This window comes from Hemiscyllium ocellatum, chromosome 47, assembly GCF_020745735.1.
Source record: "Hemiscyllium ocellatum isolate sHemOce1 chromosome 47, sHemOce1.pat.X.cur, whole genome shotgun sequence".
NCBI lineage: Eukaryota > Metazoa > Chordata > Chondrichthyes > Orectolobiformes > Hemiscylliidae > Hemiscyllium > Hemiscyllium ocellatum.
In genome coordinates this window covers 15,851,262-15,865,213 of record NC_083447.1, presented here as the reverse complement: position 1 = coordinate 15,865,213, position 13,952 = coordinate 15,851,262, and the positions used below count along the sequence as shown (strand labels likewise).

At 49.5% G+C, this 13,952-nt stretch overlaps 1 protein-coding gene across 2 annotated transcripts in view; it reads right to left on the bottom strand.

Annotated features, from left to right (window-relative positions):
- LOC132836758 (protein FAM98A-like) overlaps positions 1-13,404 on the bottom strand; it is a 48,381-nt gene extending 34,977 nt beyond the window's left edge. For both annotated transcript variants that reach the window (XM_060856200.1, XM_060856201.1), the window contains exons 1-3: positions 13,002-13,404; positions 11,747-11,895; positions 8,610-8,744 (exon numbers count right to left, since the gene is read on the bottom strand). In XM_060856200.1, coding sequence (XP_060712183.1) covers positions 8,610-8,744; positions 11,747-11,895; positions 13,002-13,366 — 649 coding nt within the window. In that variant the 5' untranslated portion in view covers positions 13,367-13,404. The remainder of the gene's footprint in view (positions 1-8,609; positions 8,745-11,746; positions 11,896-13,001) is intronic.
- Positions 13,405-13,952: the final 548 nt, after the last annotated feature.

The following is a 13,952-nucleotide window of genomic DNA, read 5'->3' as shown; positions in this document are numbered from 1 at the left end:
GGGGATTATCAAGCACTAGGGAGGAAATTGAAGTACAGGTCCTCAAGGGTCATAATCTCTGGATTACTGCCCGAGCCACGTGCCAATTGGCATAGGGATAAGAAAATTAGGGAAGTAAATACATGGCTAAGGGATTGGTGTGGGAAAGAGGGAGTCCACTTCATGGGGCATTGGCATCAGTTTTGGAACGGGGGGGATCTGTACCGTTGGGACGGTCTCCACCTGAACCGATCAGGTACCAATGTTCTAGCGAAGAGGATAAATAGGGTGGTCAGTAGGACTTTAAACTTTTGAGTTGGGGGTGGGGAAGGGGGAATGGAAAGTGAAAGCGACAGGGAGTATGGGGTTAAATGGAAAGGTAAGAACAGGATAGCGTATGTGCAGGCGGATTTAAACTTGAGGCAGACTGGGAATGCAGCAAAAAGGAAGGATAACTTAGGACATCTTATGACTTCCAATATTTCTAATGATAAGAAAGTTAGCATTAAGGCACTTTACCTGAATGCTCATAGCATTCGTAACAAAGTAGATGAACTAATGGCTCAAATCATTGTAAATGATTATGATGTGGGAGGCCTCACAGAGACTTGGTTACAGGGGGGTCAGGACTGGCAGTTAAACATTCAAGGATTTTCAACTTATCAAAAAGACAGGGAGGTGGGCAGAGGGGGTGGGGTTGCCTTGTTAGTTAAGAACAAAATTAAATCTATGGCACTGAATGACATAGCGTCGGATGATGTGGAGTCTGTGTGGGTGGATTGAAGAACCACAAAGGCAAAAAAACCATAATTGGAGTTATGTACAGACCTCCTAACAGTGGTCAGGACCAGGGGCGCAACATGTACCGGGAAATAGAGAAGGCATGTCAGAAAGGCAAGGTCACGGTGATCATGGGAGACTTCAATGTGCAGGTGGATTGGGTAAATAATGTTGTCAGTGGATCCAAAGAAAGGGAGTTCGTGGAATGCTTACAGGATGGCTTTTTGGAACAGCTTGTCATAGAGCCCACAAGGGAGCAGGCTATTCTGGACCTAGTGCTTTGTAAAGAACCAGACTTTATAAAAAATCTTAAAGTAAGGGAACCCTTAGGAAGCAGCGATCATAATATGGTAGAGTTCAGTCTGCAGTTTGAAAGAGAGAAGGCAAAATCGGATGTAATGGTGTTACAGTTAGATAAAGGTAATTACGAGGGCATGAGTGAGGAACTGATGAAAATAGACTGGAAGCAGAGCCTAGCGGGGAAGACAGTAGAGCAAAAATGGCAAGGGTTTGTGGGTATAATTGAGGACACTGTACAGAGGTTCATCCCCAAGAAAAGAAAGATTATCCGGGGAGGGATTAGACAGCTATGGCTGACAAAGCAAGTCAGGAAATGTATTAAAGAAAAAGAGAGATCCTATAAAGTGGTCAAGAGCAGTGGGAAATCAGAAGATAGGGAAGGCTACAAAAACAAACTGTGGGTGGCACGGTGGCACAGTGGTTAGCACTGCTGCCTCACAGCACCTGAGACCCAGGTTCAATTCCCGCCTCAGGCGACTGACTGTGTGGAGTTTGCACATTCTCCGTGTCTGCGTGGGTTTCCTCCGGGTGCTCCGGTTTCCTCCCACAGTCCAAAGATGTGCAGGTCAGGTGAATTGGCCATGCTAAATTGCCCGTAGTGTTAGGTAAGGGGTAAATGTAGGGGTATGGGTGGGTTGCGCTTCGGCGGGTCGGTATGGACTTGTTGGGCCGAAGGGCCTGTTTCCACACTGTAAGTAATCTAATCTAAAAAAAACAAAGAGAGAAATAAGGAACGAGAGGATCAAATATGAAGGTAGGCTAGCCAGTAATATTAGAAATGAGAGTAACAGTTTTTTTCAATCCATAAGAAACAAACAGGCAAAAGTAGGCTTTGGACCACTTCAAACTGATGCTGGAAGCCTGGTGATGGGACATAAGTACTTTGCGTCAGTCTTCACAGTGGAAGACATGAGTAATATCCCAACAATAAAAGGGAGTCAGGGGGCTGAGTTGAGTATGGTTGCCATTACAAAAGAGAAAGTGCTAGAAAAGCTAAAAGGTCTTAAAATTGATAAATCTCCTGGCCCCGATGGGCTACATCCTAGAGTTCTGAGAGAGGTGGCTGAGGAAATAGCGGAGGCGTTGGTTGAGATCTTTCAAAAGTCCCTGGAGTCAGGGAAAGTCCCAGATGATTGGAAGATCGCTGTTGTAACCCCCTTGTTCAAGAAAGGATCAAGACAAAAAATGGAAAATTATAGGCCAATTAGCCTAACCTTGGTTGTTGGTAAAATTCTAGAATCCATCATTAAGGATGAGGTTTCTAAATTCTTGGAAGAGCAGGGTCAGATTAGAACAAGTCAACATGGATTTAGTAAGGGGAGGTCGTGCCTGACAAACCTGTTGGAATTCTTTGAAGAGGTGACAATAGGTTAGACCAGGGAAACCCAGTGGATGTGGTCTATATAGACTTCCAAAAGGCCTTTGATAAGGTGCCACACGGGAGGCTGCTGAACAAGGTGAGGGCCCATGGTGTTTGAGGTGAGCTACTGGTATGGATTGAGGATTGGCTGACTGACAGAAGGCAGAGAGTTGGGATAAAAGGTTCTTTTTCGGAATGGAAGCCGGTGACAAGCGGTGTCCTGCAAGGTTCAGTGTTGGGGCCGCAGCTGTTCACGTTATATATTAATGATCTGGATGAAGGGACTGGGGGCATTCTAGCGAAGTTTGCCGATGATACGAAGTTAGGTGGACAGGCAGGTAGTACTGAGGAAGTGGGGAGGCTACAGAAGGATCTAGACAGTTTGGGAGAATGGTCCAGGAAATGGCTGATGGAATTCAATGTGAGCAAATGCGAGGTCTTGCACTTTGGAAAAAAGAATACAGGCATGGACTACTTTCTAAACGGTGAGAAAATTCATAAAACCAAAGTACAAAGGGATCTGGGAGTGCTAGTCGAGGATTCTCGAAAGGTAAACATGCAGGTTGAGTCCGTGATTAAGAAAGCGAATGCAATGTTGTCATTTATCTCAAGAGGGTTGGAATATAAAAGCACTGTTGTGCTACTGAAACTTTATAAAGCTCTGGTTAGGCCCCATTTGGAGTACTGTGTCCAGTTTTGGTCCCCACACCTCAGGAAGGACATGCTGGCACTGGAACGTGTCCAGCGGAGATTCACACAGATGATCCCTGGAATGGTTGGTCTAACATACGAGGAACGGCTGAGGATCCTGGGATTGTATTCATTGGAGTTTAGAAGATTAAGGGGAGATCTAATAGAAACTTACAAGATAATACATGGCTTGGAAAGGGTGGACGCTAAGAAATTCTTTCCATTAGGTGAGGAGATTAGGACCCGTGGACACAGCCTTAGAAATAGAGGGGGTAAATTCAGAACAGAAATGCGGAGACATTTCTTCAGCCAGAGAGTGGTGGACCTATGGAATTCATTGCCGCGGAGTGCAGTGGAGGCCGGGACGCTAAGTGTCTTCAAGGCAGAGATTGATAAATTCTTGATGTCACAAGGAATTTAGGGCTACGGGGAGAATGCGGGTAAGTGGAGCTGAAATGCCCATGAGCCATGATTGAATGGCGGAGTGGACTCGATGGGCCGAATGGCCTTACTTCCACTCCTATGTCTTCTAGCCATGCTGACGATCCCTAATCAGACCTTGCCTTTTCAAATACATGTAAATCTCGTCCCCTCAGGATTCCCTCCAACAACTTGCCCATCACCAACATCAGGCTCACTGGTCTATAACTCCCTAGCTTGTCCTTACCACCCTTCTTAAATACTGACATCACATTAGCCAACCTCCAGTCTTCCGGCACCTCACCTGTAACTATCCATGATGCAAATACCTCAGCAAGGGGCCCAGCAATCAATTCCTAGTTTCCCACAAAGTTCTGGGAAATACCTGGCCAGGGAATTTATCCACCTTTATGCATTTTAAGACCTCCAGCACCTGTGACATGGACACTTTTCAAGACATCGTTATTTATTTCCCCCGAGCTTCCAAGCCCTTCTCCCCAGTAAATATTGAGGTGAAATATTCATTTCGTTTCTCACCCACCTCCTGTGGCTCCACAGAGAGATGGCGTCATTGATCTTTAAGGGGCCCTATTCTCTCCCTAGTTACCTTTTTGCCCTTAATGTATTTGTGGAATCTCTTTGGATTCACCTTAAATCCTATTTCCCAAAGCTATCTCATGTCCTATTTTTGCCCCTCTGATTTCCCAGAGTATTCTCCTGCTGCCGTTGTACTCCGAGAGATTCACCCAATCCCAGTTGTCTATAGCTGAGGGACACCTCCTTCCTTTTCCTAACCAGAACCTCAGTATCTCGAGTCATCCAGCATTCCCTCCACCTACCAGCTTTGCTCTTTAAATAACAGGAACTCTGAACTCAATATCATATCTCTTCATCTCAGTCCTAAACAAATGATCGAGTACCCTTCGACTGTGGCCCCATTGGGAACATCCTTCCTGTACCTAACCTGTTAGAATTTCACAGGTTTCCCTGAGAATCCCCCTCATTTTTCTAAACTCCAGTGTGTACAGTCCTAACCGACTCAAACGCTCCTCAGTGCTGCCGTCTGAGGGATCGGTCTGGTGACCCTCCGTCGCTGCACTCCCTCCATCACCAGAACATCCTCCTTCAGATAAGGGGACCAAAACTGACCACAATACTCCAGGACCAAGGTCCCGAGACAATTGCAGTGAGACATCCCTGCTCCTGGACTCGAATCCTCTCTCTGTGAAGGCCAACATCCTACTCACTGCCTGCTGCACACTTCCTTTCAGCGACTGGAGCACGAGGAGACCCAGGTCTTAGATTAGATTTCGATTACTTACAGTAGTGTAAGTACTTCGACCCTCCGAAGATCAACCCACCCAGACCCACTCCCCTACATTTACCCCATTCACCTAACACTACGGGCAATTTAGCATGACCAATTCACCCAATGTGCAGATTTTCTTTGGACTGTGGGAGGAAACCGGAGCACCCGGAGGAAACCCACACAGACAGTCGCCTGAGGCAGGAATTGAACCCGGGTCTCTGGCGCTGTGAGGCAGCAGTGCTAACCACTGAGCCACCGTGTCGTCTTGTTCCAGCTCACCACCATTCGGGTAATAGTCTGCCTTCCTGCTTTTCACCACCTGCCTTTGTCCACGTTATACGCCATCCGCCACTCACTCAAGTTGTCCAAATCAAGCTGAAGCATCTTTGCATCCCCTCCACAGTTCACCCAACTGTGTGTGAAATGCAAATGTGGAGAAATTATATGCACTTCCCTCACCTGCATCATGAATATATATTGGGAATAGCTGGAGTGCAAGCACTGATCGCTAAAGTGTCCTCCATACTGGGACTGTTTTCCCCGGAGCGTCGGAGGCTGAGGGGTGACCTTATAGAGGTTTATAAAATCATGAGGGGCATGGATAGGGTGAATGGCAGAAGTCTGTTCCCTGAAGGTATATTCAAGACTCGGGGCAGATTTTTAAGGTGAGAGGAGGGAGATTTTAAAAAGACCTGAGGGGCAATTTTTCTTTGTTTTAGAGATATACATAAATAATCTGGAAGAGGGCACTGTTGGTCTTAGAGTGATTTGCATGTGGAATGAAGTTCCAGAGGCAGTGGTGGATGCAGGCACAATTACAACATTTAAAAAGACATGTCATGAGTTCATGAACAAGAAAACTTGAGAGAGATATGGGCCAGGAGCAGGCAGGTGGGACGAGTTTAATTGGAAATTATGGTTGGTATGGACTGGTTGGACCGAAGGGTCTGTTTCCGTACTGTATGACTCTATGTCTAAGCAGCAAGTAATATTCGTGCCAAGCAAATGGTCACTTCTGACAAGAGAGAAGCAAGCCACATCCCCATGGCCTTCAAAATGGTATTCCCATCGGTGATTCCCTGATTGTATGCAGCGTATCTTATGGATGTCACACACTGCTGCTCCTGAGTGTCAGTGGTGGAGGGAGTGGATCTCTGTGGCCTCAGCTGGAGGATTGGACCTAACTCTGAACACCACAAAGGTCGTTCTGCTATAATGTGACCGTTCTGTTCCTCTGTCACCTCGTACTGTAGAAAATCACAGGACGGGAAACCACTACAAAAAAACAAAGAAAATTTACAGCCCAGGAACAGGCCCTTCGGCCCTCCAAACCTGAGCTGATCCAAACCCACTGTCCAAACCTGTCGCCCAATTCCTAAGCATCTGTATCCCTCTGCTCCCCACCTACTCATGCATCTGTCCAGACACATCTTAAATGAATCTACTGTGCCTGCCTCTACCACCTCTGCTAGCAACGTGTTCCAGGTACCCACCACCCTCTGTGTGAAGTACTTGCCGCGTGTATCCCCCTTAAACTTTTACCTCTCACCTTGAAAGCGTGACCTCTCGTTATGGAATCCCTCACCCTGGGAGAGAGCTTATGTCTATCCACCCTGCCTATACCCTCCATGATTTTGTAGACCTTAATCAGGTCCCCCCTCAATCTCCTTTTTTCTAATGAAAATAAACCTAACCTACTCAACCTCTCTTCATAGCCAGCACCTTCCATACCAGGCAACATCCTCGTAAACCTTCTCTGCACCCTCTCCAAAGCATCCACATCCTTTTGGTAATGTGGCGCCCAGAACTGTACACCGTATTCTAAATGCAACCGAACCAAAGTTTATCATGACCTGCCAACTCTCATACTCAATACCCCATCTGATGAAGGTAAACATACCATATGCCTTCTTGACCACTCTATCCACCTGTGCAGCAACCTTCAGGGTACAATGGACCTGAACTCCCAGATCTCTCTGCTCATCAACTTTTCCCAAGGCTCTTCCGTTTACTGTATAATTTGCTCTAGAATTAGACTTCCCAAAATGTATCACCTCACATTTGCCCGGAATGAACTCCATCTGCCACTTCTCTGCCCAACTCTCCAGTCTATCTACATTCTCCTGTTTTCTTTGACAGTCCCCTGTGCTTTCTGCTACTCCACCAATCTTCGTGTCATCTACAAACTTACTGATCAGACCAACAGTGCCCTCTTCCAGATTATTTATGTATATCACAAACAGTGGCCCCAGCACTGATCCCTGTGGAACATCACTGGTCACCTTTCTCCATTTTGAGAAACTCCCTTCAACTACTACTCTCTGTCTCCTGTTGCTCAACCAGTTCTTTATCCACCGAGCTAGAACACCCTGTACACCATGTGACTTCACTTTCTCCATTAGTTTACCACGGGGAACCTTATCAAACGCCGTACTAAAGTCCATGTATATGCAATCTACAGCCCTCCCTTCATCTATCAACTTGGTCACTTCCTCAGAGAACTCTGTTAAGTTGGTAAGGCACGATCTCCCCCCGCACAAAACCATGCTGCCGTTCACTGATAAGCTACAGAAAATCACGCCACGGGAAACCACGAGAAAATCACTCTGTGGAAGATTGCTATAGAAAATTGCGACACTCCCCATTGAGTAGAACGTTCATGGTTATCCAAACCACGTCCACAATTCATCAATCGCGTTATGGCTCATTCGTGCTGACGAAACGAGCGTTATAGCAGAAAGACCTGTACTTCAGGAAGGATGAGAAGCCACTGGGGAGGGGTGAACGGCAACTTTCAAGAGAAAATTGGATAAATACCCGAAAAAAAAGCGCGCACAGATCACAGGAGAGGGGGCTGGGGTTGGGAGGGGGTATGTGGGAGCAGTGAATATGAGATTCACGAGCTAGCACGGGCACGACAGGCGTATGGCGCCGTGGTTCACTGCCTCGATTACGAGCTGAGGAACACATGGTCACTGCGGGGGAATCTGAACTATGCAGGGAGTCACATACATTAATATTGACCAACACGTCTGAAAGAGGAAAAAAAAATTGCATTGAGTCAGCACCGCCAGGAGTCCCAAAACACTTCACGACAAAATCAAAGTGTTTTACGAGAGTGACGCGTAGGAAGCCTGGCCGCAACCCCACAAACGAGGATCTGGATATGGATTTGGCCGTGTGCTTTTCCTGACGGTGCCTGGGACTGTTGGAGCTCCCTTGATCCTTTTAAGCAGCCCCTTGAGATCTTTTATAAACTCACATGACGGACATCGGGGCCTTTTCTCGTTCAAACAAAAAAAATTAAGCGGATTCTGCGAACAATGAAACAGACAAAAGTAGTTGTGCCCGTGCAGTGCTCCCTCAGGCCTGCCTCTTGGGATTCTCAGCCTAGGCTCCCGAGTACCTGGAGTGGGATTTGAACCCTTTTCTGTCTCTGGAGCTGGTCTAACGTAACCTTTACACTTTGAGAAGGAAGAACAAGCAAGGAGAAAAGGGGAACGGAAGAGTTTGGTTCAGGAGCTAGCTCTGGAATGGCTGGCTAATCCGTGTTATTGCTCCTTTTAGTTACTAGGCCTCAGGCTCGGCAGATTAGGCCTCAGTGTGTCTGTCCAGGATGAACTCCAGGGTGGGTATTGTGCTACAGTCAGTGTGGACACTCTCCACCACCACCACTGGCAATCCCACACGTACCCCCCATCTCCATTACACAGTGGGATCTAGCTTCTCCCCCTCACACCCTGTCTCTCCAACACATCGTCAGATACTTACACAGCAGCTGGAGACAGCTCTCTCTGTTGTTCAGCCTGGAGGTCACATCGCCTGTGGTGAGTGACGGATAGGGGCAGCGCAACTCATTCACCAAGCCGCTGGCTTCCAGTTGGAAGGTTTCCGAATCTTCAGGGCCTACAGAGCGGAAACGGAGCCTGTGAGCGAGTTGGATTGGATCCACCAAAGGCCACCCAACCCACACTGCCTGTGCCACGTGCCACATAGCAACCAAATTGGGGTGAGGCATGGAGGGGGTGGCGGGTGAGATAAGGGAATGGGAAACAGCCATTCAGCCCATCGAGTGGGCTCTGCTATTTAACCTGATCAGAATGCTGCCTCAATTGTGTTTACCTGTCTTCCACCTGCCTCCTCCACCTCCCCCCATCAACAACACTAATGTTCCTTGTGGATCGCTTCAACTTTTCTTTCAGAGACCAGCCTCTTGTTGCGTGGGGGGGGTGGGGGAGAGTGTCCCACAGGTCAGTGCCCATCTGATGCCTTTGTTATTATCCTGCAAGCACTGACTGACAGACATGTTCAGACCCACTCCCTTCACCGAATCTCCCCACGTTACTCCAGAGCTCCGACTGCTCAATGATTCCCCAGACGGAATTGTCACTAACCGCCCTGCGTTACCCTGAAGGAGCACTGGAGAGCCCCTCCCCTCCCCCACCACGCTGTCCTTCGGTACGGGCAGAATCACCACTGGCACATTCACACATGACGGCGCTGGCACGCCCCAATGCCATCGTCACGTGGTCGCGTGGCACTGCCGCTGGGCGTCTATCAGCCTTTCCTCACCTCTACCCTCGCTGACCAGCTGACTGCATCACTCGGGGGGGGCGTAGGGGAGGGGTTAAGGGGCAGTGGTGGGGGGAGCAGAAAGAGCACTCCACTGGGTCAACCACTTTCTACCACATTTCAGGGGCACCAGGTCACGTATGTTACATGTGAGACCATCAAGGCAGTGCCACAGAATGCCACTGGTAGGAGCATCAAGCTGCACAGGTAGCGAGTGCGCCCAGCTGGCATCTCCCCTTCACTCTCTCCCCACCCCCCAAAACTGCCCCCCCCCCCACACACTCTATAATCTGCAGCAAATGTCCTGAGGGTGGGATGTATGGCCTAGGGGAGCTGTCTCTCAGGGGGTTGGGGAGCCGGAGTCCCCAGATCCCATCACGAGAGGCCTGACTGAGGCGTGTAGCACAACAACAAATTCCATTCCCATAGCTGCCTCTGTACAGCCCCTGCAGGATGTGGGCACCCATTGGTACAACCAACACATGCTGCCCACCCCTTCAGCAAGTGCGTTCCACTTGGGTCATTCCAGGGGGCAGTTAAGAGTCACTGTGGGTCTAGAGTCACATGACAGAACGGGAGCAGAGTTACTGGGCAGCAAGAGGCCATTCGGCCCATCAGCTGGTGTAAATGAGCGTACTGACTTAGTGCAACTCCCCTGCTTTCTCCTCATAACCTTAAACGTTTCTATTTGAATAATCATCCAGTGTCATATTTACGCCCTATGTAAGCCAGACCAGGTAAGGATGGCAGATTTCCTTCCCTGAAGGGTCAGATGGGGTTTTTACAACAACTGGTTGTTCTGATCACCATCACCATAACTACCTTTCAATGTCAGGTTTATTTCTTAAATTTGGATGCCCTGGTGGGATTTGAACCTCAGAACTTAAGCCTGGGGCCTCTGGTTAGCGATTCCAACATCAGTATCTCTTTCCCGAAACATCAGTGAAATATTCTGAGGCACACCTTCACAGGCAGTTTAGAGTCAGAGAAAAACTGTCTACCTTGTCTGCACCAGGAAGGAGAGGGGATGTTTGTGAGTGTGGTTCCAATCATGCGGGGGGCTGCTTTGTCCTGGACGGTATTGAGCTTCTTGAGTGTTGTTGGAGCTGCCCCCATCCAGGGGGAAGTGGGGATTATTCCATCACACTCCTGACTTGGGCCTTGTAGGTGGTGGACAAGCTGTGAGGAGTCAGGAGGTGAATTACTCACTGCAGTATACCTAGCCTCTGACCTGCTCTTGTAACCATGGTATTAATTTGGCAAGTCCAGGTCAGCTTCTGGTCAATGGTAACCCTCAGGATGTTGATAGTGGGGGAATTTGGTGATTGTCAACGAGTGGTGATTAGATAGTCTATGATTGGTGATTTGTAGCCTGGCATTATGTGGCATCTACTTGTCACATTTTCAGCTCTGATCTCCAGCATCTGCAGACCTCACTTTTTACTCTACTTGTCAGCCCAAGTCTGGATATCCACATTTCCCCTCCCCCCCCACATTATCCCAGTCCCCAAGCCTCCAACTCGGCACTGCCCTCCAGACCCGTCCATCACTGCCCCCTCTGACCCTATCACCTTCACCCCCTCTCATTTATCTCTCAGCCCCGGCCCACAAACCTCATTCCTGATGAAGGCCTTTTGCCCGAAATGTCGATTCTCCTGCTCCTCGGGTGCTGCCTGACCCGCTGTGCTTTTCCAGCACCACACTCTCCACTCAAGCCTGGATATTGTCCAGATCTTGGTGCATTTGAACACGGACTGCTGCAGTACCGGAGGGGTCAGGAATGGTGCTGAACATTGTGTAATCATTGACGAGCATCCTCACTTCTGGAAGGTCATTGATGAAGCAGCTGAAGATAGTTGGGGCCTAGGACACTACACCTGAGGGACTCCTGCAGAGATGTCCTGGAGCTGAGATGACTGACCTCCAACAACCACCACCATCTTCCTGTGTGTCACATATGGCTCTAATCAGCAAAGTGTTCGCCCCTCCCCAATACCCATCAATTCCAGATTTAATAGTTTTTTTTTCTCCAGATTGCAGACATCCCTGACTGCTAGAATTTCAATCCAGGCAGGGATTGGCCAACTTTCAAGGTGGCATTGGACGATTATTTGGACGGAGATGGTGTGTGTTGAGAGGGCAGGAGAGTGGCACTCTGGGTAATAGAGCCAGGCACGGTGGGCCGAATGGCCTGCACTGTAACGATTCTGTGATGGAGGGGATGGGGTTGACAATTAGGAGATGGCCTGAAGGAACCTTGCTGTGATTTTTACGGACAACCGTGAGGCCTTTCCTTCCTCTTGATCCCAAATAAAGAGGACCCCGCGCTCGCTCACCCGTCGTCGGGGTGATGCACTCCTCCAGAGGGCTTATGGACTTCAGCTCAGACGCCAGCCAGGAACACAAGGCGGTGAAGTGGAGGGAGCATGGACCCTCGCTCGCTGCCTGGCAAAGCATGCCCTCTTCGACCAGCGGCCCGGGGGACCTGAAATGCACAGGGCGGGAAACAAGAGACTTGAGAACGTGACCAGCGATACTCCTCACCGATCACACAACCCCTAAGGTGTAGGAAGAGACCACTCGGCCCTTTGAGTCCACACCGACCCTCCAAAGGACATCCCACCCAAACCCAGCCTCTTACCCTACCCCTGTAACCCTGCATGTCCCATGGCTAACCCGCCCAACCTGCACATCCCTGGACACTATGGCCTTTGCACCTCATCTTTGGACTGTGGCAGAAAACCCGGAGGAAACCCACGCAGACACAGGGAGTACGCGCAAAGGCAACTTCACTCCAACTTAGCTGAAAATAATTGCAACAGATCGTATCCCCTGCCTGAGCGTCTCCAACAAAGTGAAATAGAGAGAATGCTGGAGAAACTCAGGTCTGCCAGCCTCTGAGGAGAGGGGACGCAGAGTGAATGTTTCATGTGCAGGAAGATAGGATTAGTTTGGAATGGCATTACGGTCAGCACAGACACAGTGGGCCGAATGGCCTGTACTGTTCGAAGCTTACATGCTGCCGGGTCTGCTGAGCTTCCCCAGCACCCTCAGGTCTCAGATTTCCAGCATCCGTGGTACTTCTTAAAAGTTTTGTTCCGGCACTTTCTGTTTCAGATCAAAAGCTCTCGCCAACTGTGCCTTTCTGGAGGCTTTGAGTTTTCACGAGAGGCTGAACAGGCCGGGGCTTTAATCCCTGGAGTGTCGGAGGCCGAGGGGCGACATTAGAGAAGTTTATAAAACCACCAGGAGCGTGGAAAGGGTGAATAGCCAAGGTGTTTTCCCCAGGGGAGTCCCGAACTAGAGCTTAAGGTGAGAGGGGAAAGATTTAAAAGGGACCTATGGGGTAATTTTTTTAAAGAGAGGGTGGTGCGTGTATGGAAAGAGCTGCCAGAGGAAGTGATTGAGGCTGGTACAATAACAACATTTAAAAGGCATCTGGATGGGTATATGAATAGGAAGGGTTTGGAGGGATATGGGCCGGGTGCTGGAAAATGCAACTAGATTAATTTAGGATATCTGATTGGCGTGGACAAGTTGGACCGAAGGGTCTGTTTCCGTGCTGAATGGTTCTACGACTCTATGACTTACCCCAAGGCTCTGAGAGTCTGCACCACATTCCCTTCCATCCACACACACTGTGCGTCCCTCTCTGTCTCTGACTCCATTCTCTCTGTGTCTCTGTCTGTGTCTCCCTCTGTCTCTATTCTCTCTCTCTCTGTGTCCGTGTCCCCCACTCTCTCCATCTGTGTGTCCCCCTCTGTCTCTGTCACTGTCTCCATTCGCTCTCTGTCCCTTCCTCCCTCCTTCCGTGTCTCTCCCTCTGTCTTTGAGTCCATTCTCTCTCTCTCCGTGTCTGTGTCCCTTTCACTCTCCCTCTGTGTGTCCCCCTCTGTCTCTCTATCTGTGTCCCTCACTTTCTCCCTCTGTGTGTCTCCCTCTGTTACTGACTCCATTCTCTATCTTTCTCTCTCTCTCTCTCTGTCCTTCACTCTTTCAGTCTGTCTCTGTTGCTGTCTCCCTGCCCCTCACTCTTTCTGTCCCCCTCTCTGTCCCTCTGTCTCCCTCTCTGTTCCTGTCTCTGTCTCTGTCCCGCTGTCTCCCTTTCTGTCTCTGTCCCTCTCTGTCCCTGTCCCTGTCCCTGTCCCTCTCTCCCTCTCTGTCCCTGTCCCTCTCTCCCTCTCTGTCCCTGTCCCTCTGTCTGTCTCCCTCTCTGTCCCTGTCCGTCTCTGTCTCTGTCCCTGTCCCTCTCTCCCTCCCTGTCCCTGTCCCTGTCCCTCTCTCTGTCCCTGTCCCTGTCCCTGTCCCTCTCTCTGTCCCTGTCCCTGTCCCTCTCTCCCTCTCTGTCCCTGTCCCTGTCCGTCTCTCTGTCTCTGTCCCTCTCTCCCTCTCTGTCCCTCTCTCCCTCTCTGTCCCTCTCTCCCTCTCTGTCCCTGTCCCTCTCTGTCCCTGTCCCTCTCCCTCTCCCTCTCCCTCTCTCCCTCTCTCTGTCCCTGTCCCTGTCCCTCTCTCCCTCTCTGTCCCTGTCCCTGTCCCTCTCTC